The sequence below is a fragment of the Bufo gargarizans genome, chromosome 8 (assembly GCF_014858855.1).
Source record: "Bufo gargarizans isolate SCDJY-AF-19 chromosome 8, ASM1485885v1, whole genome shotgun sequence".
Classification (NCBI taxonomy): domain Eukaryota; kingdom Metazoa; phylum Chordata; class Amphibia; order Anura; family Bufonidae; genus Bufo; species Bufo gargarizans.
This window is the reverse complement of record NC_058087.1, coordinates 50041019-50069014: the sequence shown is the minus strand read 5'-3', so window position 1 is coordinate 50069014 and position 27996 is coordinate 50041019. Positions and strand designations below refer to the sequence as shown.

The window sequence follows — 27996 nt, the reverse complement described above, 5'->3', positions numbered from 1 at the left end:
AACACAGAATGCTAAGTAAATTAGGGATGGAGGGGTTAAAAAAAAAAAAAAAAAAAAATGAAACTCACCTGATCCACTTGTTCGCGCTGCCCAGCTTGTCGTCTTTCTTCTTCTTTGATGACCTGGGAGGAAAAGGACCTTTGGTGACGTCACTGCGCTCATCACATGGTCCATCACCATGGTGATGGACCATGTGATGAACGCAGTGACGTCACCAAAGGTCCTTTTCCTCCCAGGTCATCAAAGAAGAAGAAAGACGACAAGCCGGGCAGCGCGAACAAGTGGATCAGGTGAGTTTAATAAAAATAAAATAAAAAAAATGTAACCCCTCCATCCCTAATTTACTTAGCATTCTGTATTAAGAATGCTATTATTTTCCCTTAAAACCATGTTATAAGGGAAAATAATAAAATCTACACAACACCGATCCCAAACTTCTGTGAAGAAGTCCTGGTTCGGGTTTGGGTACCAAACATGCCGATTTTTCTCACGCGCGTGCAAAACGCATTAAAACGCTTTGCACTCGCGCGGAATTCCTATCCGGCCCTTACACGCAACGCCCGTGTGAAAGAGTCCTAAGTGTCTGAAATCAGATGACGTAACACAGACATGTACCCCTGAAGGTAGAAGTGACCAGGTATAGACATCACATCACCAGGGTAAGTCCTGCAGATGAAAAACGAGAAGAACCAGGGTCACCCAGTAACCCTCATTACCACAAAACTGCATCTGAGAGTCTATGACAGGGATGGCCAATCTGCGACTCTCCAACTGCTGTAAAACTACAACTCCCACCATGCCCTGCTGTATGAGTTGTAGTTTTGCAAAAGCAGGAGAGCATCAGGTTGGCCATCCTGGTGTCAGGCAGCGACCAACTTCACAGCAAATCCCCAAAAAGTCCTCATACAGCACCAGGTGAGTAGCCGCAGTGATGAAACAAGGAGCTAACCACAATAGACCACAACCGGTAGACTCATCAGCTGTCAGAAGAAACAAGTAAATGTCAAATCCCTGTTCTCCAAATGTCATTGAGCGCCGTCAATGAACGACATTGCAGGCACAAAGGTTGCACAACACAATGGATTGGGTAACCCAGGGCTGACAATGTGTCTACTGTGAAACACCCAGAAGGTGTGAACAGTTTACGTCTTAGACAGTGACCACCTGTACTGAAGTCAACCATCAGGGATGGTCAAATCCAGACATGGCCACCACCGCCAGCTCTTTTCAATCTGTGTTTGTAACTTTTTATCTAGAACTTCAACTTGCTCCTAAAAGTCGACACTATCTCTCTATTTCTGGTTTTAGGCATATTGCAGCAGTCAACCAAAGCACAAGTCTTCACAAAGTCTTGCCAGGTCATGAAACCCAATCCTCCCCCTTGCATTGTCCCTACACAAGCTAGAAGTAAGACATGTGCTCTCTTGTACCCCCTTCCTATTTAAATAGTCACAGCAAACAAAACCTGCACACACAGACCCTCATCACCCCCGATTCTTCACTTGTCAGGCAGCTCCTCCTGTGCCGCTGAGTAAGAGAAGGCACCTGGCTGCGTCCATCATGGGTGTCCACCAGGTCACCACAACATCTGCAGATACCTGGGGCCCAGGTATCAAAGTGCTAATAAACTGGAACATATGCTTTCCCAAAATGCTCAGACCAAGCCACCTTTGATGTAATATTACTCAGGACACAGCGCACACACAAACATCACCAAACTCACTCATTGTGCCATGGAAGATGGTAACAGACAGAAGGCACCACCTGACAATGCCACAATTCACACAGGAGCCTGGCATCGATACGGGTGCCCTGTGGGGAAGACACGTAGACACCCATGCTTTAGGCTCATGGAGTAAAAGAAGGCACCTTTATAAGGGGATCCGTTGACGCTCTCAGAGCTGGACTGGACATTATCCACTGCAGGTCTTTTTAAGCTGCTGAAGTAGCTCCTTGACCTAGAGTGACTGGCCCTGGGTGAGCGGCCCTCAGGGCTAGTGAAGGACACCAGGGCGCCGTCCTTCCTGGAGAAGATGCCACTGAAGAACCTGAGTAGCCTCTTCTCCTGCCCTCTCCTGTCCATCTCCATCTGCTCAGAGAGCTTGTGCAGATCACTATTATCCAGGGTCCTGTTCTTGCCCTTGCTCCTCTCCCATCTCTCCAGATCAGACAGGGGGTCGGTCTTGTTCAACACTTCGCCCACGTCCAAGGTGTTCCTCTTCTCTGCTGGGCATGGGTTGCTGGCGGGCACTGCCTCCCGGGTCTCCTCTACCCTCTGGGGGGTCAGGCAGCTGGAGCTGCTGTGATGCTTCTCCCTGGTCAGGCTCCTGATCCTCAGCAGTTCTCCATTCCAGTGTCTGAAGCTGAAGCTTCTCCTCAGGAGGCTGGGGTGTCTCCGGTCCCAGGCCCCCTCTGCTCCAGTCTTAGCCCAGTCCCCAGTTTTAGAGAGGGCCGGAGACCCAGCTGGAGAGGCCTCCTCCACAGGGCATGTGTGTGGCACATTGTAATCCAGAGGGGCACAGGGGGGCCCCTGGGCAGCATCAGGTGGGGTGCTTCCTGCACTGTGGTCCCATGGAGACTCCGGGACTGGCGATACCCTGTCCAGCGCAGCCCCTCCAGGGCTGGGGGTCTTGTCCTTACCGGTCTCCCCACAGCTTGATCTGGGTGATGCCCGGGTGACCCGGAGTCGCCCTAGCTCCAGCTGCCCAGTGCTCCGGGTTCTGAAATTCCTGAGTCCCTGATGCGGCGGGGGGAAGGTGTCCTGCTCCTCTCCCCCTTCCTCCTCCTCCGGGCACCTCTCCAGCCGTGTGTCCTCCAGCTGCTCCTTCTTCACCAGAGTCAGAGAGATCCGATACACCGTCTTCCTTTGCGGGGTGCCCCGCTCCATCGGCGGGGGCGCGGGGTCTAATAAATACATGACCGCTTAGGGGAGAGCGCCCCCCACCGCCGGGGTGCTGTAGCGCAGACCTGTGAGCCGCAGAAGACTGGGGGTGCAGGGGTAACCTCACCCCCTCCTCTCCCCGCTTGTCGCCGCTCCACGCTGCCGGCTGTACCCCGGTGGGGGCAGCTCTGACGGGAACGACATCAGGGCACCGGGAGAGCAGCGAGCGGAGCCCGCAGGAAACTGACAGAGAGCGAGGTGCAGACACCCGGAGCCTGCGAATAGGAGGGCACAGGGGAGGGGAGACGGGAGGGGGAGCGGCGAGGAGCTGGAGGGAGGAGGAGAGACGGAGCTCCAGCTGCACATCCATACTGCTGCATTATACAGCGCCCCTCACTGTACGTACAGGGAAAGGGGCGCAGTAACATGGATGCGCACTGGCTCCAGGGAAGAGAGGAGCCCACATATAGCAACCAATCAGAGGCTGCCCTTCATCTTCTTACTGGGGGTGACACAGATAAAAGCTAGTATATGATTGGTTGCTATGGACAGCGTTGGCCTGCGATGGCTCTTCTCACACGTCTCTCATAAGTCCTGCACCCAGGTACAGGGAAGAGAGGAGCCCACATAGCAACCAATCAGAGGCTGCCCTTCATCTTCTTACCCCCAGTGACACAGATGAAAGCTGGGATATGATTGGTTGCTATGGACAGCGTTGGCCTGCGATGGCTCTTCTCACACTTCCCTCATAAGTCCTGCACCCAGGTACAGGAAAGAGAGGAGTCCACATAGCAACCAAAGAGGGGAGTCCACATAGCAACCAAAGAGGGGAGTCCACATGCAGGGTTGCCAACCAAAATAATTCTTTTTTTCTGGACCACTTATCCCAAAATCACGGACAGCCAACGTTTTTTTTACAAACTAATTGGAAAACTGTAATGAATTATAAAGATTATAAGCAATACATGGCTCTATAGCTCAATATACTGATAATAACTCACTATCAGTATTCACTGTGAGCTGTAAAATGATCATAAATACCACAAAAATAATCTACTAAAGTACTACCACAGCCTCAGAAAAAATCACGGACACATCTTCTGTTTTTCACGGACACAGGCAAAAAGTCACCTATTTTTACGGGCTGTCCAGACATTTCTGGACGGTTAGCTACCCTGTCCACATAGCAGCCAATCAGAAGCCGCCCTTTATTTTCTTACCCCCGGTGACAGATGAAAGCTGGGATATGATTGGTTGCTATGGACAGCATTGGCTGGCAATGGCTCTTCTCACACTTTCCTCATAAGTCCTGTTACCCATGTACAGGGAAGAGAGGAGGCCACATAGCAGCCAATCAGAAGCCGCCCTTCATTTTCTTACCCTCGGTAACAGATGAAAGCTGGGATATGATTGGTTGCTATGGGCAGCATTGGCTGGCAATGGCTCTTCTCACACTTTCCTCATAAGTCCTGTTACCCAGGTACAGGGAAGAGAGGAGGCCACATAGCAACCAATCAGAAGCCGCCCTTCATTTTCTTACCCTCGGTAACAGATGAAAGCGGGGATATGATTGGTTGCTATGGACAGCGTTGGCCTGCAATGTCTCTTCTCCTCACACTTCAGGCCAGTGTCTCTCCCTCATAACTCCTGTACCCAGGTGTTCGGTGGAAGCCCCCTCACTATAAACTGATTTTCTATAAAGTCTTGGTATAGGAGGCCACTGCTCTCTTAGGTGGGTTCACATATAGATTTTATTTTCTAGAGTTTTTGCCGCATTTTTGAGACAAAAACCCGCCATCTCCAGATGTTGCATGTTGTTATACGTCTTGCAATGTCTCCCTTCAAGTCAACAACAACTGTCTACCTAGGGATTTCTTATTTACATCTTCGACTTTACGTGAAGCAATACACGAGAGGAGCAGCAGACAAATATAGCCATTACACCAGTCATAGTAATCACGCCATGCCTTCCCGGAGCAGAGGGGCACTGCCATTAGAGGGGAACAGACAGGAACATTCGCCTATAGATAGCATGCAATGCCGGCGACTTCAGATCTACAAGGGGTTAAACCAGCAATCACTGGGAGTCTGACAGCCCCTCTGACATTAGGGAGGCAGCCTGGCCGCTTCACTCATCTGCCACAATAAATTAGCTGCCACAGCGCCCATTACACGAAAAGTGAATCCACTATATGCACCTGAGCCCCCCACCTTCCAACACCTCCCCCATGTAAACATTAACTTAGCGCGCCCTCCCCCCTAATAAGCAGCACCATACGCAGAATTACATCCCCCTTTCCAGAACATAGCTGGCGATCACTTCTGTGACGATTTACCAGTCAGCGGCCATCCTGTTCTAGGAGCAACACTTCATTATACAGATGAGATCAGATTAACAGACTGATCTATCCATTAGGGCTCATGGACACGACCGTATGTATTTTTCCAGTCTGCAAAAAATACAGATGACATCAGTATTGCAGTTTTTTTTGCGGATCCATTATATCAATGCCTATCCTTGTCCGCAAAATGGACAAGAGTAGGATATGTTCTATCTTTTTTTTTTTTGCAGAATGGACATACGGAAACGGAATGCACACAGAGTCATTTTCATTTTTTGCGGACCCATTGAGGTGAATGGCTCCGTATTCGGGCCTTAAAAAAACAAAAAACAGAACGGACATGGAAAACAAATACGTTCGTGTGCATGAGCCCTTAATCTGATTTATTGAATCTATCGATCTGGTCGAAGCTGATGTAGATCGTTCAATCTTCGTAGTCTTCATATAATGGATCTGTAATATGGTTGTGTGCACGAGGCCTTAGTACAATCCCTCTGTGCATTAGGTTTCTTACACACGATCGTATGCCGTCCTAGATATACGGTCCGTGAACGGCGCACGGGAGCGCACAGCATCATAGATTATAATGATGCTGTGGACATCGGGCCGCCCGCAGGGACAATAGTCCTGCAGGCGGCCCAACGTGCACTGCATCATTGTAATCTATGATGCTGTGTGCTCCCGTGCGCACGATTAATGCCGCTCCGGGACATATGGCCCGCTCACGGACCGTATATATCTCAGAGGGCATGCGGTCGTGTGCAAGAGGCCTTAGACACATTTATTGGATACCAAATTATCACCATTACTGGAGATCACTTGCCATAAAGCCCTTACCAGTCAGCAGCCATACCTCACAAGACTATTGGCATAGGATAGATGGATGGATAGATAGAAAGTATACAATACCGCAATAGAACATGCTACAATATGTTTTTTCTTATGGAGTATCCGGTGGGGGGGGGGGGTCTTCGTAAAAAAAAAATAATAATCAGAGGTTCAGTATTGGGGCTATAAATTTCCACGGTCTCTATATATAATGGATCAGCAATCTGGTCGTGAGCATGAGGCTTGAATATAATCTGTGTGCATTAGACACATTTATTTAACACCAGGGCCCAAATGTACTAATCCTAACTCAGACCGTCTGTATCACAGGGGCTCAGGCTGGATGATAAATGTGGCGACGCTTTTCTCTGACGATACCAACTTTTGGCTGGCTTAGGGCTCATGCACAAATGTATTTTTCTCTGCATCCAATCCGCATGGGATGCGGACCCATACACTTTAATTGGGCCACAAAAGACGCGGGCAGCAAACCGTGTGCGGTCTGCATCCGTATGTCCGTTCTGTTGCATCTGCAAAAATATAGAACATGTCCTATTCTTGTCTGCATTACAGACAAGCTGAGAACTGTTCTATTATGAGCCAGACGTTCTGTTCCGCAAAATGCAGAATGCACACGGCCGGTATCTGTGTTTTGGGGACTTCAAAACAGGCAACAGTCGTGTGCATAAGCCCTTGAGGCTTATTGCACACGAACGTGGCATTTGCGGATCCGCAATACACGGGCACCGTTCCGTGTGCATTCCGCATCACAGATGCGGACCCATTCACTTCAATGGGTCCGCAAATCCGGAGATGCGGAATGGAAGCACGGAACGGAACCCTACGGAGTGTTTCCGCGGGGTTTCGTCCCGTACTTCGGTTCAGCAAAAAGATAGAACATGTTCTATCTTTTTGCGGAAATGCCAGATCACGGACCCATTAAAGTGAATGGGGCCGCGATCCGCTGCGGCTGCCTCACGGTGGGTGTTCGTGCAAGAGGCCTTACATTGAGGCAGATTTTTACACCAGAATTGCACCAATATTTTAGCACAAAATGGCACATCTTTGCCCTCCCACCCGTTCCTGCCATGTTCATTCCACTACACCCCACCCTCTTGTCAAGCATGTCAGAAAAAAGCCTACAAAACCTAGATGTGCCAAATTGCGGCACTTTAAAAAAATAAAGTTTTTCTTTTTTTTGCGCAGACACATTAGTAATTCTGGGCCCTAATGGTTTATAGATTTCTATTAGTTCTAGTAATATTTGATTCCTCCAGATAAAGAACACTTAGGAGCCAGAACCGAATGGTGTCATCATCCTCATGATCATCTGTGCAGAAAAAACTCGGCCTTTGTCAGTCAACAATCCAAAAGAGGGGATTTTTTTCTTTTAAAATAATTGACCCGCTCACTGTATTCATTATGGCAAACAAGAAGGACCCAGAAGAAAGTCTGGCAGTGTAGGAGACTTGACCCCAACCCAGGAGTTCCTAATAAACTGGATGTGCAGCTGTCTATCCAGGCTTAGGCCTCATTCACACATACGTGGAGCACGGTCCGTGAAAACCCATCCTGCTAAGTGCACAAGCATACGTAATCATTGGTTGCTATGACGACGTGCGATTCGTGCTGCCCCTGGTGTACAGCAATACACTCGTATAGTGCATTACTGTACAGCGGCGGCAGCACGAAGCGCACGGCATCATAGCAACCAATGACGCCGTGCCCTCAGCAGGACAGGGTTTTCACGGACCGTAGTCTACATATGTATGAATGAGGCCTTAGGCCCCATGCACATGACCGTATCCATTTTGCTGTCTGCAAATCGCGGATCCACAAAATACAGAGGAGGTCCGTGTTGAACCTGCATTTTTTGCAGCCCACTGACTTCAATGAGTCCGTGGTCCACATTTTGTGGACAGGTATCGGACATACAGATGTAGCAAGCACACGTAGGCAGATGGATGTAGACAGCATCCAGTGTGCTTTACACATCTGTCTGTCCGTTCCTCCAAAAGTCAAAATATGTCCGCAAAATGAAGGACCACAGACCCATGGAAGTCAATGGGTCCACAAAATAAACCTGGACGGTACACGGACTGGCATACGTATTTTGCAGATCTTCGGTTTGCGGACAGGATTGTGTGCAACGGGCCTCACTATCCATAGACCTAATAAGAAGTCACACACCTATATGACGCTGCATAGTAAAATAAAATATCTGACTGAATCTTGAGTCTACAAAGTTCCTTACCCCCCAGAATTTCTCATAAACCATCATCATGTAAAAAGACCATAATTATCCTGTACCTCACCCGAAAACAAACCAACGCACAGAGAGCCCCCATCCGCTGACTTCTGCACGAGGTCCAACCTCTGCAGTTATTTGTTATGGTGTCAGCCTGCAAACACAGGAAGGTAGGCCGATGTGCACAGGGCCCGCAGCAACGCCAAAGCCCCATCCATTGCATTACAGTAATCCCCCTTCAGTCTGTAGTTGGAGCTGAATCCCATATTTTATACCGCATTGTGCTGCCTTACAAAATAAACACATGCAGGAAGGAAAACAAAGCTGCTTTTAATTAATGCAGCCAAGACATGCCGCCCGGCTAGAGTCGAGCTGGAGCAGCCTCGCAATTTGTTTCAAACACAGAAAATCTGCTTGTGAAGTATAAGGCCTCTCTCACGAGCGTTACGGGTTCTCTCAGAGTCTGTTCAGGGGAAAAAAACTATGGTTTTTCACGCAAGTTCAGTCAGTTTTGTCTGCCATTGCGTTCAGCGTTTCAGTTCTTCTGCGCGGATGCAATCAGTTTTTGATGTGTTTTTTTTCACACGCGTGAAAAAAAAAAAAAAAGGATAATAACAATCTACATCTCCTAGCAACCATCAGTAAAAGACGGATTGCATCCGGATGCAATCCGTTTTTCGCTGAAGCCCCCAAAAAAACGCAGACTATAAAACATGCTGCGAATTTTCCTGAACGCAGAAATGATGCGTGGAAAAACGTGAAATCAATAAGTCAGGATTCAGTCCGGATGCAATGCGTCTGCTTCACAGCACCGCACCCTGACGGAAAACTTGCTCGTGTGAAAGAGGCCTTATGCTCCAAATGGCAGCACAGTGTACAGTGTTGTGGGGCCTTCTGTAGTCAAAGGGTTAATGATAACTGGCAACCAAATATGACTGAGGCTAGATTCACACCTGCGGCATGTAGATCTGGCCGCCTTAGGGTCCTTTCACACTTGCGGCAGGCTGTTCCGTCGACGGAACTGCCTGCCGGATCCGGCAATCCAGACACAAACTGATGGCATTTGTCAGGCGGATCCGTCTCACAAATGCATTGCAATACCGGATCCGTCTTTCCGGTTGTCATTCGTAAAAATGGATCTGGTATTTTTTTTTTTCAAATTTTTAAAGATCTGCACATGCACAGACCGCAAAACCGGATCAGTTTTTCCGGAACACTTGGGGCCGTATACGGCACTAATACATTTCAATGGAAATTAATGCTGGATCTGGCAATTGTTCAGGATTTTTGGCCGGAGAGAAATCTGCAGCATGCTGCGGTATTTTCTCCGGCCAAGAAACGTAAGAGGGACTGAACTGATGCATCCTGAACGCATTGCTCTCCATTTAGAATGCATTAGGATAAAACTGATCAGTTCGTTTCCAGTATTGAGCCCCTGTGACGGAACTCAATACCGGAAAAGAAAACCGCTAGTGTGAAAGTACCCTAATCCGGCAGACAATGCTGGAAACCAGCTGGACACAAACTGCAGCGGTTTGTGTCCGTCTGATTCTCTGCATTGTTGCCGGAATGCCACCGGAAGTTGGTGGGAATTCTGTTTGTATCGGATCCAGAGGATTACGGCAGGCTGTTCCGGCAATTCACGCAGCAGGTATGAAACTAGCCCAAGGCTGCGTGCACATGACTCTGCAGTCTGAGAAAAACGACCTGTGTGTCTGCTGTATCTCCCAAACACGCCGCCGCTGCATCATAGTGATAGACGATGCAGTCAGTTCCTATCTGACTTTGGGTCTATTGCCCTGTACTGACATGACGATGTGAGCACAGGACGATAGACCCACGTCAGATAGGATCTAACTGCATCATAAATCACTATGATCCACGGAGTGTGTGTCACAGGAGCCGCCATTGGTCTGTTTTACAGACTGCACACAGGTGTCATTCACATTTCGACTTTTCACGGATATGTGCTATCCAAATTTTCCACGGATAGCACCCATTGATTTTAATGTGTTTGTTCACAGATTAGTGGTTTTCCACTGACCGTGGGTCCGTGGAAAAATTCACAGAGACCTGCACTACTTTGATCCATGATGCGGGCTAAACACGCCCATTGAAGTCTACGGTGGGAATAGCACAACAGGGATGGAATCTGTGTTCTGGGATGGAAATACTTTTTCAGCTGAGCAGTGTCTGTGGAATGAGGTTGATATGCGGAGGGCAAAAAACGGACACACAAACCAAACATGAATCCTTCACAGATGAAACACGGACTGATTTTCCAGGGATGTCAAATGGACATGGAAATGTGAACTAAGGTTTAGGGTCCATTCACACGTCCGCAAGGGTTTTGCGGTCCGCAAATTACGGATCCGCAAAACATGGACACTGGACATGTGCGTTCTGCATTTTGCGGACCGCACATAGCCAGCACTTTAAATAGAAATGCCTTTTCTTCTCCATGTTTGCAGACAAGAATAGAGCGTTCTATTTTTTTGCGGAATGGAGGTGCAGATGCGGACAGCACGCTGTGCGCATCTTTTCTGGCCCATTGAAAATGTTGCGGAACGGATCCGGACCCATTTTGCGGATGTGTGAATGGACCCTAAAGGTCCTTTTTACATGGTCCGATAATCAGGACAATTATTGGGGATGAGTGTTTGTAGAAACACTGGTCCCTAAAATCGGCCCATGTGAAAGTGTCAACCTGTACACATAAGGATCTGCTCTATGGCGACTACCGATCTGTATCGATCCCTTTTCCCCATGCAGCAGAGGTGATTGGTGCATGTGAATGTGACAAGCGGCCAATCATCGCTCCTGATAATTACCTGTAAAATCGGGCCGTGTGAAAGACCATTAGGGTTATTTCACATAAGCAATGTTTGCCTCAATTTCACCCGTTTATACAGCGGACAATATCCAGACTGGACTCTGACCCATTCATTTCAATGGAAATAGGCACATGCGCATTATTTTCCACGGATCATCTCACGGATTGTTTTATTTCGGCTCCCCTCTCTTGGTTCCATACTTCCTCCACTTGAACATTCATTCTGGAGAAAGAACAAGAGAGAGCCCCCTTTCCCAAGTAGTGTGAACCTTAATTCTAATAGATTTTACTCCTTAAGTGCACTGGAGGCGGAGCTTCACCATGAAGCGCTCTCTCTGTTGTTCTGCTTCACAGACCCTACCCACTGCTCTGAGTGACAGATGCAACATCCAACCAGGAGATGACAACAGCTGTCACTGAGGGGAGGGGCTCAATGCAGGCAGCACTTCACAGTGAAGCTCCGCCCTCTGGGCACTTGCAGGAGCAGAATCTGGCAGAATAATTCTATTCTCACTACCTTTGGTAATAAAAGCTCTGCAAACTGTATGTTTTTACTGCTTCTCCCAGGATCCTACCAAGCCACTGTCAACAGTTTTGCATGGTCAAAACTGCTGACAGATGGCCTTTAATTTAGCTGAGGTAGCCGGCTCCATGTGTCTCTGTCCAAAATATCGATGTGTATTCGCTCAACAGAATAAGATGACCTGGAGACGTGTGCCATTACAGGGACTGCAGTGGAAAGCAGAAGAACCTCAATAGACACATCTGGTCAGGCTTAGCGCTTCCTTGATGTTTTGCATCTCAACATACGCTGATCCCTACTCCACACTCAGGACCACAGCTACCTGAACAAGTAGATATGTTTTCACTCAAGCGCAACACAGATCAGCACACCCCTATCATTAATCAGATTAAAGAGAGACAACAAAGGCTAGAATGCAGGTCCAGAAGAAAAGTGGGAAACATAAAAGAACATACCAATTTACCGACTTTGAATGTAGTGCTTCCTGGCACTGACCAACCACCAAACCCCCTCTTTTGTTAGGAGAATATACCAGGTAATTGCTTTTACTGCAACCCAGTCTATTACACATGCCATAATCTGTAGCTACCTTGTTCTAGAAAAATGGCAACAGAACTGTGTGCGAGCCATATATTTAGGGCAGAGGACAGGATTCAGGCCCCTCCAGGGAGCTCAAAAAAGCTTTTCCCCAAAAGACCTGAATATACCGCTCACGCTGGGAGGCATAATACACTCGTGTCAGCCCTCAACACGCGCACACACAAATACAACAATACAATAATGCCTATATCTGAAAAAGAGAAATGTGACCAATGGAACAGAATCACTAGGGGAGTTTTAATAATATTGGTGCACTGTATGAATGGCGCCCTAGTATGCCAGGTTAATCAACGGCCTGAAGAAGTAGATGTAGGCTTAAAGGGTTTGTTTGGTTTCCTATATTGATGGCCTATATCAGATTGACGGGGTGGGGGTGGGGGGTTGACATTCCCCCAGAGCTCCCAGCTTGAAATAAATCTAGCAGAACAATTGGAGTAATGAATGGGGAGATCTCTGGATCTATGTGAGGTACAGGGCTGAGTCTAGCTTTAGAAGGAGGTTGTCATGTACTAGAAGATGTCTGATTTTCCTTTTTTACATTAGTCATGGGATAACCCATTTAAAAATAAAACCCTTTTTTTGTTAATATTAAAACCTAAGTAAAGAACATCTTTATGGGTTCCACTCAAGAAATTCAGCTTCTGGCTTTCAGTGAGAAATCCTATACCTCTGTGCTCGTTTCCTCCTCGATAGGAGAGGAAGAAAGAACCTCTGCAAGAAGTCCTTCCCCTCTGTGGGCCATATTCTGATGTAATGTGTGACGTGCGAGAGGAATGAGACTAGACAGGTCTTCATGACGGACAAAATTCCATATTATCCATGCTGTGTCATTACCTATTTAGGCCAGGTGATGAAGCACAGCTATTCCTATAAAGAGATGAGTGGTGTGTGCACCAGGTAAGGCTACTTTCCCACTTGCGGCAGAGTCAACGTTGCCGGAACTGCCTGCCGGATCAGGCAATCTGCATGCAAACGGACAGCATTTGTAGACTGACCCGGATCACAAATGCATTGCAAGAACGGATCCGTCTCTCCGTTTGTCATACGGACAAACTGATCCGTTTGTATTTTTATTTTTTCACATGTTTACCGGTCTGCACATGCGCATTTAAAATACCACAATGCCGGATCCGGCACTAATACATTTCAATGTAAATTAATGCCAGATCCGGCATTCTAGCAACTGATCCAGAGTTTTGGACAGAGATAATACCGCAACATGCTGCAGTATTTTCTCCGTCCAAAACGCTGTTCAGTGACTGAACTGAAGACATCCTGTTCGGATTTCTCTCCATTCAGAATGCATGGGGATATGCCCGATCAGTTCTTTTCCGGTATTGAGCCCCTAGGACGGAACTCGATGCCGGAAAAGAAAACCGCTAGTGTGAAAGTACCCTTAGTATAGCATACATCAACACACTATTCCTCTTCCTCAAATATGAGGACCTCAGTTCCCCATCACAAATATACACATCATGCTTCCTAGTCCCAGAGAAGACATTTACACCAACAGTTCTTGTAGGAACCAGATGAGCAAGATTGCTGCCTTCGATGCGTAAAACATGAGAAGATCTCGCTGCTGGGACTGCTCGGTGCAGATCTGAGCTCCTCAATATGCAATTATTCTATAAAACTGCCATGTAAAACAAACATTTATAGTTTAATTTATAGTAAATTTTCTCATTTGAAATACATAAGGTAATATTCCCAGACACAGTGACCAGAACGGGAACTAATAAACAATCAGCCCTGTAAGCAGCAATGTTATACCATTTTGTAATGCATATGAGACCTCTTCATGGTAACCGGCAACCCTCGAACACTACAAATGGTTCAAGGTTATATCCAGATGTAAAAATGAACTCTCACATCAGCGGAAATACAACAAATACTATGCAATGAGTCGTGAAAACGAGTTCTGATGGACAAAGGAAGAACTGGGAAGAGTACAATGCTGTAAGACCTTACCTGCATGTATTTATTCCTTTCTTTCCCTTTGCTATATGAAAGTAAGGTAGGCCCATCCATATTGAGAGGCCAAACTTGACCCATCTGTAATGTTTCTTCCATCCCTAGTCTAATGTGATAGACAGACTGACAGCCAGATAGATATCATGTAATAAAAAAGGAAAAAAATATATCAGGAGAATCAAAGAATGTCTAACTTTCCATTCTCTCTACTCTTTCAGGGACATTGACAACAATGATTTTTCATTTACAGAGAGCATCCGGATCCTGGGGCCCCCCTGCTGATTACAATTCAAGGATACTGTTAAATCTGGCAAAAAAAAAAGCATTCTCAAAATGTATGGTTTTTAAAGTAACATACGTTGATTCCCAACTGTTTGGACCAGTTCTTGCCATTCATTTTTTTTGTCAGCTACCGACAGAGTTAGAAAAAAATACATTTACGGTCCATCGTACAGAGTTTCGCCATCAACCAGCTTGGGGTATCTGAATCTGATCACAAACCACCCAAAAACAAAACAGAAGGACAATCTGGACTCTCTCAACCTGATATTTTTATAATAATATATACAGATTTGAAATAGATAATCAGCAATACAAACATGACCATCTCAAAACACAAGGGCCCAAAAAAGTTTAAACAAAGTCATAACTCCTAACTCCTTCCATCCCATGTGCGTCCACTAGAACTAAGCAACCACGGGAAGTGCCAACATCCCTGTAAGAGAGTGCAACCATGAAGAGTTTCTGAAATATACCAAGTAGTGTACTCAAAGAGGAACCATGGGGGAGATCTATCAAATCTGGTATAAAGGAAAGCTGGCTTAGTTGCCCACAGCCACCAATCAGATTCCACATTTAATTTTCCAAAGGAAATCTCCCCCTTGTTAGTGTTTCTTTATCAGCTAAGGTGTTTAGCCAATCTATTTTGAACAAAAAAAGGATGGTGGTGATGGGTCAAGTCAGTTTTGCATTGCCCAAATTAACAATATAGACTTGGCAGTACGAGGGAGAGAAAGATGGAAATCTGCTTATAACTGCCCATTCAGGAGTTAGTCTGTAAATGTGAGCGAATTTCTCTCCATAGGTCATGCATAATTGAACAATCCCAAAATTGGGGCAACATATCCACATTCAAAGCATCACATTTGGAGCAGGGAAATGAGGGAACATCCTAGACTGTACATACGGGGTAATATAAGCTTCGTGGAAAATTAGTAAGGCCGTGTCTGAACAGCTACTAACCAGGATCATTTTCTATAGTTCTAATGAAGCAGATAAAAAGTGCCCCCACATCATAGCCAGGAAAATGTTTTTTGAGACCCGATTCAATCTTATACCATAACATGGATGGTTGCAGGAAGTGATATATGGCACTAATGGAGGAAGCCTGCAATCTAGGTATTTTATAAACAACATTAAGTCAAGGTCCTACAGCATCCTTTAGGACCCCAGATAAACACTGCTGTAGGAAAATATAGGCCTGTAAAAAAAAAAAAAAAAAAAAAAAGTGAAATGTTAGAGAATGTTTAAAATTCAGCTTCTGAGGGAAGGGACTAAATAGGTGAAATCTAAAAGATCCAAATGGAGGGAACAGCCCTGACTGGCTAAAAGTTTGTAAATCGGGGGTGGTTCTCCCCCACTAGAAACACGGATTCCCCGGGAGAGGTCTAACTTACCAATTTTCCAAACTCTTCTCCATGGTTGAACCATGGTCTACATGACATGGTTATCCCACAGACCAGGGGAAACTCAACATAAGATAAATGAAGTAGTGCGTCTAAGAATATACTGTATGGGGGAAGAACTGACTCTCTAGGTCCATGTTTGCGAAGTGAGCTATCACATGTAACCAAATCAGTAACATACCAGTACCTGAAGATAGCTTCTAAGCTGCAAAGGGCAATATCTGGAAGGTTCAATCCTCACCCCCCCCCCCCCCCCCCAATCACCTTAGGCTTTTGAAGTTTAAATAGACTTATATGGCTACGCCAACGACTTCCCCAGTTGAACGTTCGAAAGGTCCTCTTCAGGAATTTGACATCAGAATTACAAATCAATAAGGGCACTGTCTGAAGGGTAAAAAATAATTTGGGGAACAAAACCAAGATGACAGCTCACTGAGGAGCTTGATAAAGACCTAAAAGGTCTCAGAATTCGGTGTAAATAAAAGGTGAAGTTTTCTATGACATTGGAGTGCCGCAGTTTTCTATAACTTTGCAGCTCCCCGAGAAGGACATCTTGAAATGTTGCCAAGAGTTTATTAGTTGAGGGGAAGGGCGTAAAGTTCAATCTGAACAGAAGGGAAGGACTAACCAGAAGTTGAACACCTAAGTGAGGGGTTCTCTCCGCCACTGGAAGGGAAATTAGTTACCCCAATACTTCCTAGCAATTCTAATGATTGGTAGCGTCTCCAATTTATCAAAGTTGACACTAAACCCCGAAATAGATCCAAATCTAGTAGTGGTTGTCAAAATGTCTGGGTTTGCTTGGCATAGATATAAATAGAAGAATGTAACTGGCAAAGACCAGAACTTTTATATCAACTGAACCAACCTGAATGCCCTAAAAGGCAAATCCTGTAACCTTCAAAGCAGGGAATGCAGGGCAATATTAAATACTAAAGGGCACCCCTGGCATGTACCTTGTGTAACCCTAAAAAATTCAGATGAAAAATTTACCTAGACCAGAGACTGGGGTTATGATAAAATGGTGTTCTGAAATGGCGTAAGGTTAATACGCTATTAATATGAGCCCATGAGACGCGGTCAGACTCCTTGTCGGCGTGTACACTAAACAGAATATTTCTGGACTGTCTTGCATGTCAACTAAGAGAGATTGCCCCATTGCCATTCTGATGTTATAAGTTAGAAAGCTTGCATGAGTGAAACCAGTTGGGATGGACAAATAAGGTCGAGAAGGATAGATTGTTCTGTATTTATTTCATTTACTGTCAACACATTCCAAAGCGCTTTACAGACATCATCATCACCGGCTGTCCCCACTGGAGCTCCCAATCTAAACTCCCTATCAGTATGTCATTGGACTGTGGGAGGAAATTGAAGTACACATAGGAAAGGAAACCCACGCAAACACAAGGAGGAAAATAAAAATATTCTACAGTTTTCAAACCAGCACCTGGATCTGAATACGTTTGCAATTGCATGTAATTAAAAATTTTGTATAGCCACCGAGTTATCCAATAAAATATATTTGTATAGCGCCACCTGCTGTTTTTTTCTTTTCTTATTTCTTTGTACTGCTCACTGAGATGGCCGCACATGCTCAGTTTCCATCCTTCAACTGCCTCCTGAACTGTGATAGGGAGAGAGCCCCTGCAGAATAGACACGCCCCCTGAGCGGTGATAGGGAGAGCATGGACATGCCTCCTGAGCTGTGATAGGGAGAGCTGAGACACGCCTCCTGAGCTGTGATAGGGAGAGAGCCCCTGCAGAATAGACACGCCCCCTGAGCTGCAGACGAAAAGACCCTCCTCTTGAGCTGCCAGCTTGATATAAATCTAGCAGAGCAATGAATGGGGAGATCTCTGGATCCATGTGAGGTACAGGGCTGGTTCTAGCTTTGTTTGAAAGAGATTATCATGTTCTATTTGATCTCTTATTAAGGGATAACCCCTTTAAAGGGAATCAGTCACCAGCGAACTTCCTATCAAACTCCTTACATAGATACATAGCTATGGTTCACTAAATTTAAAGTGCTGTTTTTCTTTGTTGATCTGAGACTCTGTTCCACAGTTAAGGTATTTTTCTTTAATATGCTAATTAGGCCTTTGGTGCAATGAGGGCGTCACCACTAGTCTTGTTGCATCCGCTCCTTTATGTTGTAAGCCTTTCTCTGGCTGCTTTGATTAAAAGGGGCAGGCAGTGGCAAAGCAGCCAGGGAGGGGCTAACCACAGAAAAGAGTGGCGTTTGGGTGCAACAAGAGCAGTGATGACGCCCTCATTGCACTAAAGGCCTAATTTGCATATTAAGAAAAAGTATAACTCGGGAATACAGCCTCATATCAACAAAAGTAAAACAAAGCTTGCAAACAGATGGATAGGAAGGTCGCTGGTGCCAGATTTCCTTTAACACCCCTTGATAAAATAAATAAATAATAATAATTGACAATATTCTGATTTAGGAATCTAATATTTGTCCCTGCTTGAACTTACTAGCTGTTCTGTTAAAGGCCATTTGCAGTGTTAGGTCATATTGTGGGCCAGTCGTACATGATGTTCTAACAACCCACATTGTAATGGCTAAGACATAACCAGCCACGTGACACTGGATTCTCCATTATCCAGGATAAAAGCCCCAAAACATTTTCGGAAAACCTTTTTTTTATTTATTTTTTGAGCAGCAAAAAAAAATAAAAAAATGAAATGGCACAACAGGAGAATTTGCTTCAATTCTCAATCTCGTTTTGGCTCTGGGGTTAAACAGACCCAGCTGTCCAGGAAATGCCATTGTAATGAACACATTATTGAACATGGAGGAATCAATCAAAGCTTCTTTCTGAATCCTTCCCATGCCGCGCACGTGCCAATGTCCCCTAACAAAAACACACAACGCCCCCAGAAAACTCGGCGTCAGTCATTTATACTTTACTCACATGGAGCTGTAGACCACAACAGAGATATCGCACAGGATCGAAGACGCAAGATACGCCAGCGTCCACTTCCAGTATGGGAACATTCAAGCAGGCTGCAGAGGTTTGCTGCAACAGATCCCTGCTTGTTAATACAATGGGTAAAAGCCTCTGAAACTTCCGCCACGGACAGATCATTTCAAAAATCCACCTGCTGAGTGTGAGTTGGCTTTAGAGAAACATCTCATTCATTCAAATTTGCAGTAGATTTTCAATTCTACATAGATTTATATAAAATGCTATTCATGTAACTACCCTGTAAGGCCTCCTGCACACGACCATATGGCTTTTTCAGTATTTTGCGGTCCGCAAAAAATACGGATGACGTCTGTGTGCATTCAGTTTTTTCTGGAACGGAACAGCTGGCCCCTGATAGAACAGTACTACCCTTGTCCGTTAGGGTACTTTAACACTAGCATTTTTGTTTTCTGGTATTGAGTTCCGTCCTAGGGGCTCAATACCGGAAAAGAACTGATCAGTTTTATCCTAATGCATTCTGAATAGAGAGCAATCCGTTTAGGATGCATCAGTTCAGTCCCTCTTACGTTTTTTTGGACGGATAAAATGCAGCAGTATGCCGCATGATCACTTGCCGGAATGCCGGATCCAGTATTAATTTACATTGAAGTGTATTAGTGCCGGATCCGGCATTAAGTGTTCCGGCAAAACGGATCTGGTTTTCCAGTATGCGCATGTGCAGACTTTTAAAATTAATACTGGATCTGTTTTTCTGGATGACACCGGAGAGACGGATCCGGTATTTAAATGCAAATGCTATCAGTTTGTGTCCGGCGACGGAACTGCCTGCTGGAATCCTCTGCTGCAAGTGTGAAAGTACCCTTATGCGGACAATAATAGAACATGTTCTATCTTTGAATGGAACGGAAAAACGGAAATACGGAAGGCATACGGAGTACCTCAGTTTTGCTGATCCATTGAAAGTAATGGTTCCATATACGGTCATATACGGAACGCATAAAAAACGTTTGTGTGCAAGAGGCCTAAGGGCTCGTTCACATGAACGTATTTTGCGTTCCGTATACAGGCTGTTATCTGTGTTCCACATACGGTCCGTATACGGAACCATTTATTTCAATGGGTCCGCAAAAGATGTGGACAACACTCTGTTTACTGTCCACATCCGTTGCTCCGTTCCATGGCCCCGCCAAAATTTGGAGTCCTGTCCTATTCTTGTCCGTTTTGCGGACAAGAATAGGCATTTCTATAATAGGCTCCTGTTTCGTTACGCAAATTGCGGAAGGCACACAGGGCATCCGTGTTTTGTGGACCACAAAAATCGGCACGGTCATGTGAAAGAGCCCTAAGGCTGAGTTCACATCAGAGTTCAGCCTTTCCGTTCTCCTGTTCCTTTATAGGAACAGGAGAACGGAAAGGACGGATTTGGCACATAACTGAGCCAAACGGAGCCGACGCCCGTGCGGCGGCGGGGACGGATCGAGACCAATTCAACTTGAATGGGTCCGTGATCAGTCCGCACCACAAAAAAATAGAACAAGTTCTATTTTTTTGCGGTGCGGAGGCACGGACAGAAACACCACGGAAGCACTTCAAGTGAATGGGTCCGCATCCGTGATGCGGAGTGCACACGGGCCTGTGCCCGTGTATTGCGGACCCGCCATATGCAGGCCGCAATAAGGCCACACAACGTTCGTGTGCAAGAGGTCTTAGTCAGTATCTCACTTGAAAGGTGGCTGTAGAACATGACGCATTTGGTCCCATAGAATCCCATCGCTGGAAAGATCTGTTTCAGTTATTTGGACCTCATCAGCACAGAGTAAGGATCTAACAGAGAAAACATTGCTGGAATACCGATTCTTGTGTACAGTAAAGGCCCTTTAAACCTTACACGTATTAAACTATTTTCAAAGCTATTAACAACGTTTTTTACTGCTGCTTGGCGAATGCTTTTAGTCACTGTTCGATACAATTTGCATCGCAAAAGCTGAACGCTGCAGGTAAAACAGCGTAAAGTGACATAGTACAGATTGAAAACTAACAATGAAAGTCCCTTTAAGCCAGGTTGTTTTCTGCGGTGGGTGGAGGAGACCTCCGGGCAGCACGGTGGCTCAGTGGTTAGCACTGGTGCTTTGCAGCGCCGGGGTCCTGGGTTCAGATTGGAGCAAGGACAACATCTGCATGGAGCTTGTATGTTCTCTCCGTTTTCGTGTGGGTTTCTCCGGGTACTCCGATTTCTTCCCATACTCCAAAGACGTACCGAAAGGGAACTTAGATTGTGAGCTCATTCAGGACAGCAAGAGATGATAATGTCTGTAAAGCGCTGTGAAATATTTCACACTATATAAGGGAGTAAAATAAATAAAAATCCCATCCACTTTGCTAATACTGTAAATGCTATGGATTTTTTCACGCACAGGATAGAACATAAGTAACTGATTGGTGGGAAACTGCCGGCCATCTCCAGCAGTCCCATAGAGAGTGAATGGAGTAGGGCGCATGCGGCTTCATCAGATCGGGAGTAATGGAACCTCGTGGTTGGGATCAGCAGTGGGACCCCCACCGGTTAGTTATCCCCTGACCTGTGATTAGTAGAAAACTTCAAATCTTGGCACAACCCCTTTAATGAAAAAACATCTGCCCGTCTATTAGGACCCTGTGCAGGGACCAGTCATCTTCTGTTTATTTGTTTCAGTTACAAGTCATGTTTGTGTCATCTCCCCAACTGTACAGCGCTGCAGAATATGCTGGCGCTATATAAAAATAACCATTAACAATTACTACAAGACCTAAGGCTGGGTTCACACCTGAGCGTTTTTACGCGCTGTAAAACGCTCAACAAGGAGAAACCAATGATTCCCTATGGGAATGGTTCTCACCTGGGCGTTTTACAGCGCGTACGATCGTGCTGTAAAACGCCCGACGCCCCAAGAAGTACATGAGCTTCTTTGGGGCGTCTTGTCGCGCGTTCTCGTACATAGACTTTCGGGAACGCGCGACAATGGGCGTTCGCTTGTCTCTGTATGCGCGATTGCAAACGCTGGTACAATCGCGCATACAGAGCGCTCCTTTCAGAACGCTCAGGTCTGAACCCAGCGTAAAGACTGAATTCTAGTGAGGCAGAAATTAGGGGGGGGGGGGGGGGGGTGTTGGAGTTGAATATTGCCTTACTTGATTCGTCTGGTAATCCGAAAGGGCGGTCCTCGAGGTTTCCCATTTCATTAGGCTCCTGTCTTTGTTACACAAATTCTCCGAAATCTATTGAATTATTTAAACTAATATGATTGACAGATTTTTTTTTTATACCAAACAAAATTGTATTATTTACTTTATATCATTCACTATTATGCTGTATTATTTGTTATACTATTATATTTGCATTTATTATTTATATTATTTAATTTATACTATTTACTATTACACTGTTCTACTTATGTTATATTATTAGCATTATTTGTATTATACCATTTGTATTATTTATAGTATTCACTATTAGGGCCGGTTCACACGACCGATTCTGAAATACACGCTTAAAAATATCAGAGCGGAAAACAAATATATCTTTTGTCAGCGTGAAAAAAAGTGCTCACTTCAATACAAAGCTGAATTTTCAGCTTGAGCTTCTTGAAGCAGATTTTAAGCAGATCTGCGTGGAAAATGCACAAAAACGCATGGACTTTCATGGAGCTATTTTGTTCTGCTGTCAGAAAAAAGAAGCAAGTTCTGCTTCCCATTGAAATAAACGGGAGGCTGTTTTGAGGTGTTTTTGGAGCTGAAACGCTCCAAAATCAGCGCCAAAAAACTGTGTGAACTGGACCTTACATGTATTATTTGTTATGCTATTGGCATTAATATATTATTTGTATTATACTACTTGTATTCACTTTATACTATTTACAATTACACTGTATTATTTATTTTATACTATTTGCATTATTATATTATTTATATTTATTATTTGTATGATTTACTGTACTTTATACTATTTACTATTAAATTATTTGTTATACTATGTGCATTATATTATTCGGATTTATTATTTACTTTATACTATTACACTGTGCTATACTATTTGCATTATCATTATTTGTATATATTATCTGCACTGTACTAGTTTTGTTATTTACTTTACATTATTCACTATTATACCTTACATATTACTTCATACTGTAGGTAACTATGCCTTATTATTTATGCAGAACCATTTAATGAGGATTTTTTTCCTATGGACAATCCCTTTAAGTCCAGCTCATTCTGATGTACCAGCCAAAACACAAGAGAACACCAAGGTTGATAAGATTCTCTATGGAGATTGCAGAGACCTCCCGCAGACTGACAAATAGTCAAGTGATCACTTTCTGCTCATATTTTCTCTCATCCCTTTCTACGTTTAGTAACCTTTCAGCTGCTGGGGGCATTTCCTACACTAGTTTTCATTTCTTAGTCCCTCGATGCCTTCGGTCTGATAGAAGTAAACTATAAACAGCATACACACATTTCATCGTCCTTTAGACTTACAGATGTTTCTGAAGAGTGAGTTCCCTGGTATTATGGGAATGTATTCAGTAAACCTCTCACAAACAGATGCCTTTCCAGTATGTCCGTCCATTTATATGTATAAATGAATGTCTCTCCTTTAAATAGTGATGTTAACGTAAGAAAATCAGATTACCGGTATATCTAAAAAAATAAAAATAAAATTTAATGTGGGGATGAATTGTCCTTGGTCCTTGCTCAACTATGACGTCAAGAGGACATGAAGTGATATTTGGACTGGGATGGCAGGGTGGAGTACAGAAACATCTGTCTTTATACAGGACAGTCCAATCATTTGGAATGATAATTAATAAAGCTAAAAAAAAAAAGACATAGGAAAACACTAGTTAGAGCATACAGTGACACTCGACCTTTCTACAATTCCATATTATGGGACCATAGACCCCATTTGTGCCACCATATGGTGCTCCTCTAAAGCTACTTTACTAGCGTTTTGGCTTTCCAGTTCCTCACAAGCGGTCCAAAACGGATCAGTTTAGCCCCAATGCATTCTGAATGGATAAGGATCCGCTCAGAATAGAGTTGTTGCGATACCAATTTTTTTATTCGGTTTCGGTACCATGAAAAAGTATTGCGATACTCGATACCACGCGAAAAAAATAAACAAAAAAAGCCACGTGCATTCCTCATTTTAAAAAAATGGCGAATCGTGCATTATTTTTTATTTTTTTTCTGTTCCAGCATTCACCACCTAGATTTTTTTTTATATATTTTAATAGTTTGGACTTTTCTGACGTGGCGATGTAATATGTTTATTATTTATATATTTTATATGTGAAATTGGGAAAAGGGGGTGATTTATACTTCATATTTTAGTGTTTTTTGTTTGTTTGTTTTTTACACTTTTTATTTAATAACTATTTCCCCCTTAGGGGCTAGAACCTGGGATCTTTCATCCCTTTTCCTATTCAGCCTGATAGATCTCTATCAGGGTGAATAGGACTCCACACTGTCCCTGCTGCTCTGTGCTTTGTGCACACAGCATCAGGGATGTTACCATGGCAACCAGGGCTTCTGTAGCGTCCTGGCTGCCATGGTAACCGATCGGAGCCCCAGGCTTACACAGCTGGGGCTCCGATCAGAAGCTGCCATTGCACCACCAATGAGGGGGAGGGGAGAGGTCCCTGTGGCCACTGCCACCAATGATTTTAATACTGGGGGGTTGAGAGGGGCCGGCGCACTGTGCCACCAATGATTTTAATGGGATGGGGGGGTTGAGGGGGGGGGGACACACTGCACCAGCAATGATAACTACCCCTTTATACAGGAGGCGGGTACTGGCAGATCAGCGGCAGTTAACTGCCGCTGATCGCAGCTCCCTGTCAGGGGCAGGGTGCCGGCAATGCGATTCTGCTGCCGGCACCCGCCTCCTGTATGTGTGAAAGACTGACTACTGTATATGAGTCCAGACTTTCACTATCAGGCCACACAAAGCGGCGCCCAGCAATGTCTCAGCACTCACCATTAGTCCTGGGCGCCGCTCCGTTCGCCTGCAGTACCCCATTACTGTCTCCTCTCCTGCTCCACATGCTGCTGATTAATATCGGAGCGATGGGAGGAGACATCAGATTCACTAGTGGGCGTTCCTTCTCCCTGGCTGTAGCGCTGTCCAATCGCAGCGCAGGGAGAAGGAACGCCCACTAGTGAAGCTGATGTCTCCTCCCATCGCTCCGATAGTAATCAGCAGCATGTGGAGCAGGAGAGGAGACAGTAATGGGGCACTGCGGACAAACGGAGCGGCGCCCAGGACTAATGGTGAGTGCTGAGACATCGCTGGGCGCCGCTCTGTGTGGAAATAATCCTATCATTGGTGGCGCAGTGCGCCCGCCCCTCCTCCGCCCCTCTCTTCTCATTGCCGCCCCTCCTCCGCCCCTCTCTTCTCATTGCCGCCCCTCCTCCGCCCCTCTCTTCTCATTGGTGGCGCAGTGCGCCCGCCTCTCCTCCGCCCCTCTCTTCTCATTGGTGGCAGCAGCACAGGGGGAGGGAGGACAGCTTCCTTCTCCCCGTGCTGCTGAGAGAGAACATGAGCGCGCCGATAGCAGCGCGCTCATGTTCAGAGATACTAGACTGCGCAGAAGCGCAGCCCAGTATCGAAAAAACGGAAATCCCGGTATCGTATCGATACCGGGACAAAAGTATCGATTGGGTATCGAAATTTCGATACCCGCAACAACCCTAGCTCAGAATGCATCAGTTTGCCTCCGTTCAGTCTCCATTCCACTCTGGAGGCTGCTTGCAGCGTTTTGCTGTACGCTTGACGAAACTGAGCCAAACGGACACACAATGCAAGTCAATGGGGACGGATTTGTTTTCTCTGACACAATAGAAAACCGATCCGCCCCCCCATTGACTTTCAATGGTGTTTAAGACGGCTATAGAAGACATAATACAACCGGATTCGTTCATGACGGATGCGTACCGTTGTATTATTGTAACGGAAGCGTTTTTGCAGATCCATGACAGATCCGCAAAAAACGCGAGTGTGAAAGTAGCCTAAGGCCTAATATTTCACTTTTAGAAGAGAGCAGAGGACACCTATGTAATATCACATGCAACAGAACATGTTTTTTTGTTTCTCTCAATAATATTCATATAGTTCTGTACCATTCAGTATGGATTTATAATACAGCTGAGGTACGTAAGGATTAGGGCTAGCCATGAACGTTCAGGTGACTACTATCACTACCCCTCACAACGGCTGTGCTTACCCATACCTGTATGTGTTCTGAATGGGGAGAGGGGATAAAGCCGCTGCCAGACACCAGTGGAGCTCGCTCATCTCCCCGAGGAACAAAAGGATCTGGCATGTCGAAGTCCAACAGCCCGACCCTTCTTACCCCTGACATCTGTCATCCAGGGAAAGTTGGGACACCTACACACACGTTAGATTTTTGCCATTCCCACGAAATCCTGTGGATTCAACTGGCATTAGCCTAAAAAGGCCTCCTTCAGACGGCCGTAGTGTATTGCAGATCTGCAAAATACGGATACCGGCCGTGTGCGTTCCGCAATTGGCCGCAACCATAATAGAAAATGCCTATTCTTGTCCGCAATTGTGAACAAGAATAGGACATGCTCTATCCTTTCCACGGAGCCAAAAGTACTTCTTTACTGTACGGAAGCCTGCGCTCAGGGGTGAGACTTTAGGGCCAGGCGTGATCGTGTCTTCACTGCCTGTCAGTCGAGAGGCATGCACCTCCCTTGTTGCACCCAGAAACGGATAAGGGCTCATTTCTCAGCAGTGCGAGGTAGGACCAACACTATTAACTTCATCTGTCGAGGGCACATCTCTCAGGTCAGCTGGTTTTAGTGATATATTTGGTGACAGATTTAAGCATTTTTAGTATATTTGTGGCAGATATATTCATTCCTCTCACATATATTGAATGGGGCTGTTTGTGTAGTATGTACAAACCCTACTCCATGAATGGGACGAGTCGCAGAAATTTCAGGAAGAAATCTGGCACTGTACAGAGATGTCACTGATTTACAACAATAGTCACAAACTTTCAAAGATGACGAGGGATGCAATCACTTGACATGAATGCAAGAAAACCAAATGGCCAGTAAACTGAGCCATAGACCAATTTTTTTTTTAGATTTTCTGTATGTGAGAAAATCCTAGCAGCTCCTGCCCTAGTGGAGAGAGTGAGAAAAGCTTCACCAGGGGCGTCTGGCAGCCACTTATCTTCAACCCTCTATAAAAAACAACATGTAATTTAAAGGGGTTGTTCATAGTTTGGGGGTCTTTAGACAGACTCCCCCCCCCCTTGCCTTGTTGCTGAACCTGCGGAGGGAAGCACACATACCTGGTCCCTGCTCATTTGCTTCCCCCGCTGCAGCACTTGGATCCTCCACTGTCAGCATCTGGTTTGACGCCATTGCAGCCAATGACTGGCCGTAGTGGTGATCTGTTCCAATTTATTCACATGACCAACTGATTTGCCGCAAGGGAGCAGGTCACCCGCCGGCCAGTCATTGGCTGCACCTGCGTCAAATCGGATGTTAACAGTGGGTGACCCGAGTGCAGCATTGGTAACAGGGGAGCGAAGAAGCCAGGAACCAGCCGCAGTGTGCAGGTAAGTGTGCTGCCCTCCATAGGTCAAGCCACAAAGGTGGACTGGGGAGAGGTGGTCTGGTGAAAAATCCCCAGAAGATGAACAACAGCCACTGTCACCAATCATCTTTCTATGCCATAATAAGTAATGTCTTCACAAAATCCTGAGAGGTTCGGTTATCAGGATAAGTATCCTGCAATCCAGTACATAAAACACAACATTTATTAAGTAATATAATCACTAAGAAGAAGAGTCTGCAACGGAGGGAACGGCAAAATAGGGGTTAACTGCCTGTGCTTTCTGGGTAAGATGCACCCACAAAAGGACAATTTTAAGCAGGAATTTTTGCGGAGAGAGGAAGTTCTTCATACACAGTAATTATTGGTTTCCTGTGTTTTCCTTCTATGAATATCTTGTTTTCCAAAATATGTCTTTGCCTTGACTCCAAATGATGCCAAAAACTAACAAACCTAACCAAAGTCTCTTCTCACCCAAGAGTCATGTGAACGGTTTTAACTATTGTACATTGGA

At 45.4% G+C, this 27996-nt stretch overlaps 1 protein-coding gene across 2 annotated transcripts in view; it reads right to left on the bottom strand.

The window, feature by feature from the left end:
* Nucleotides 1-27996, bottom strand: part of AGAP1 (ArfGAP with GTPase domain, ankyrin repeat and PH domain 1) — a 377584-nt gene that overhangs the window by 213665 nt on the left and 135923 nt on the right. The window contains exon 1 of one of the 2 annotated variants that reach the window (XM_044303242.1): nucleotides 1870-3158. The exons of the other annotated variant lie outside the window; for it this stretch is intronic. Within the exon in view, the coding sequence (XP_044159177.1) occupies nucleotides 1870-2917 (1048 nt within the window). The 5' untranslated portion in view covers nucleotides 2918-3158. Of the gene's footprint in view, nucleotides 1-1869; nucleotides 3159-27996 lie in introns of those variants that run through there. 2 annotated transcript variants of the gene reach the window in all.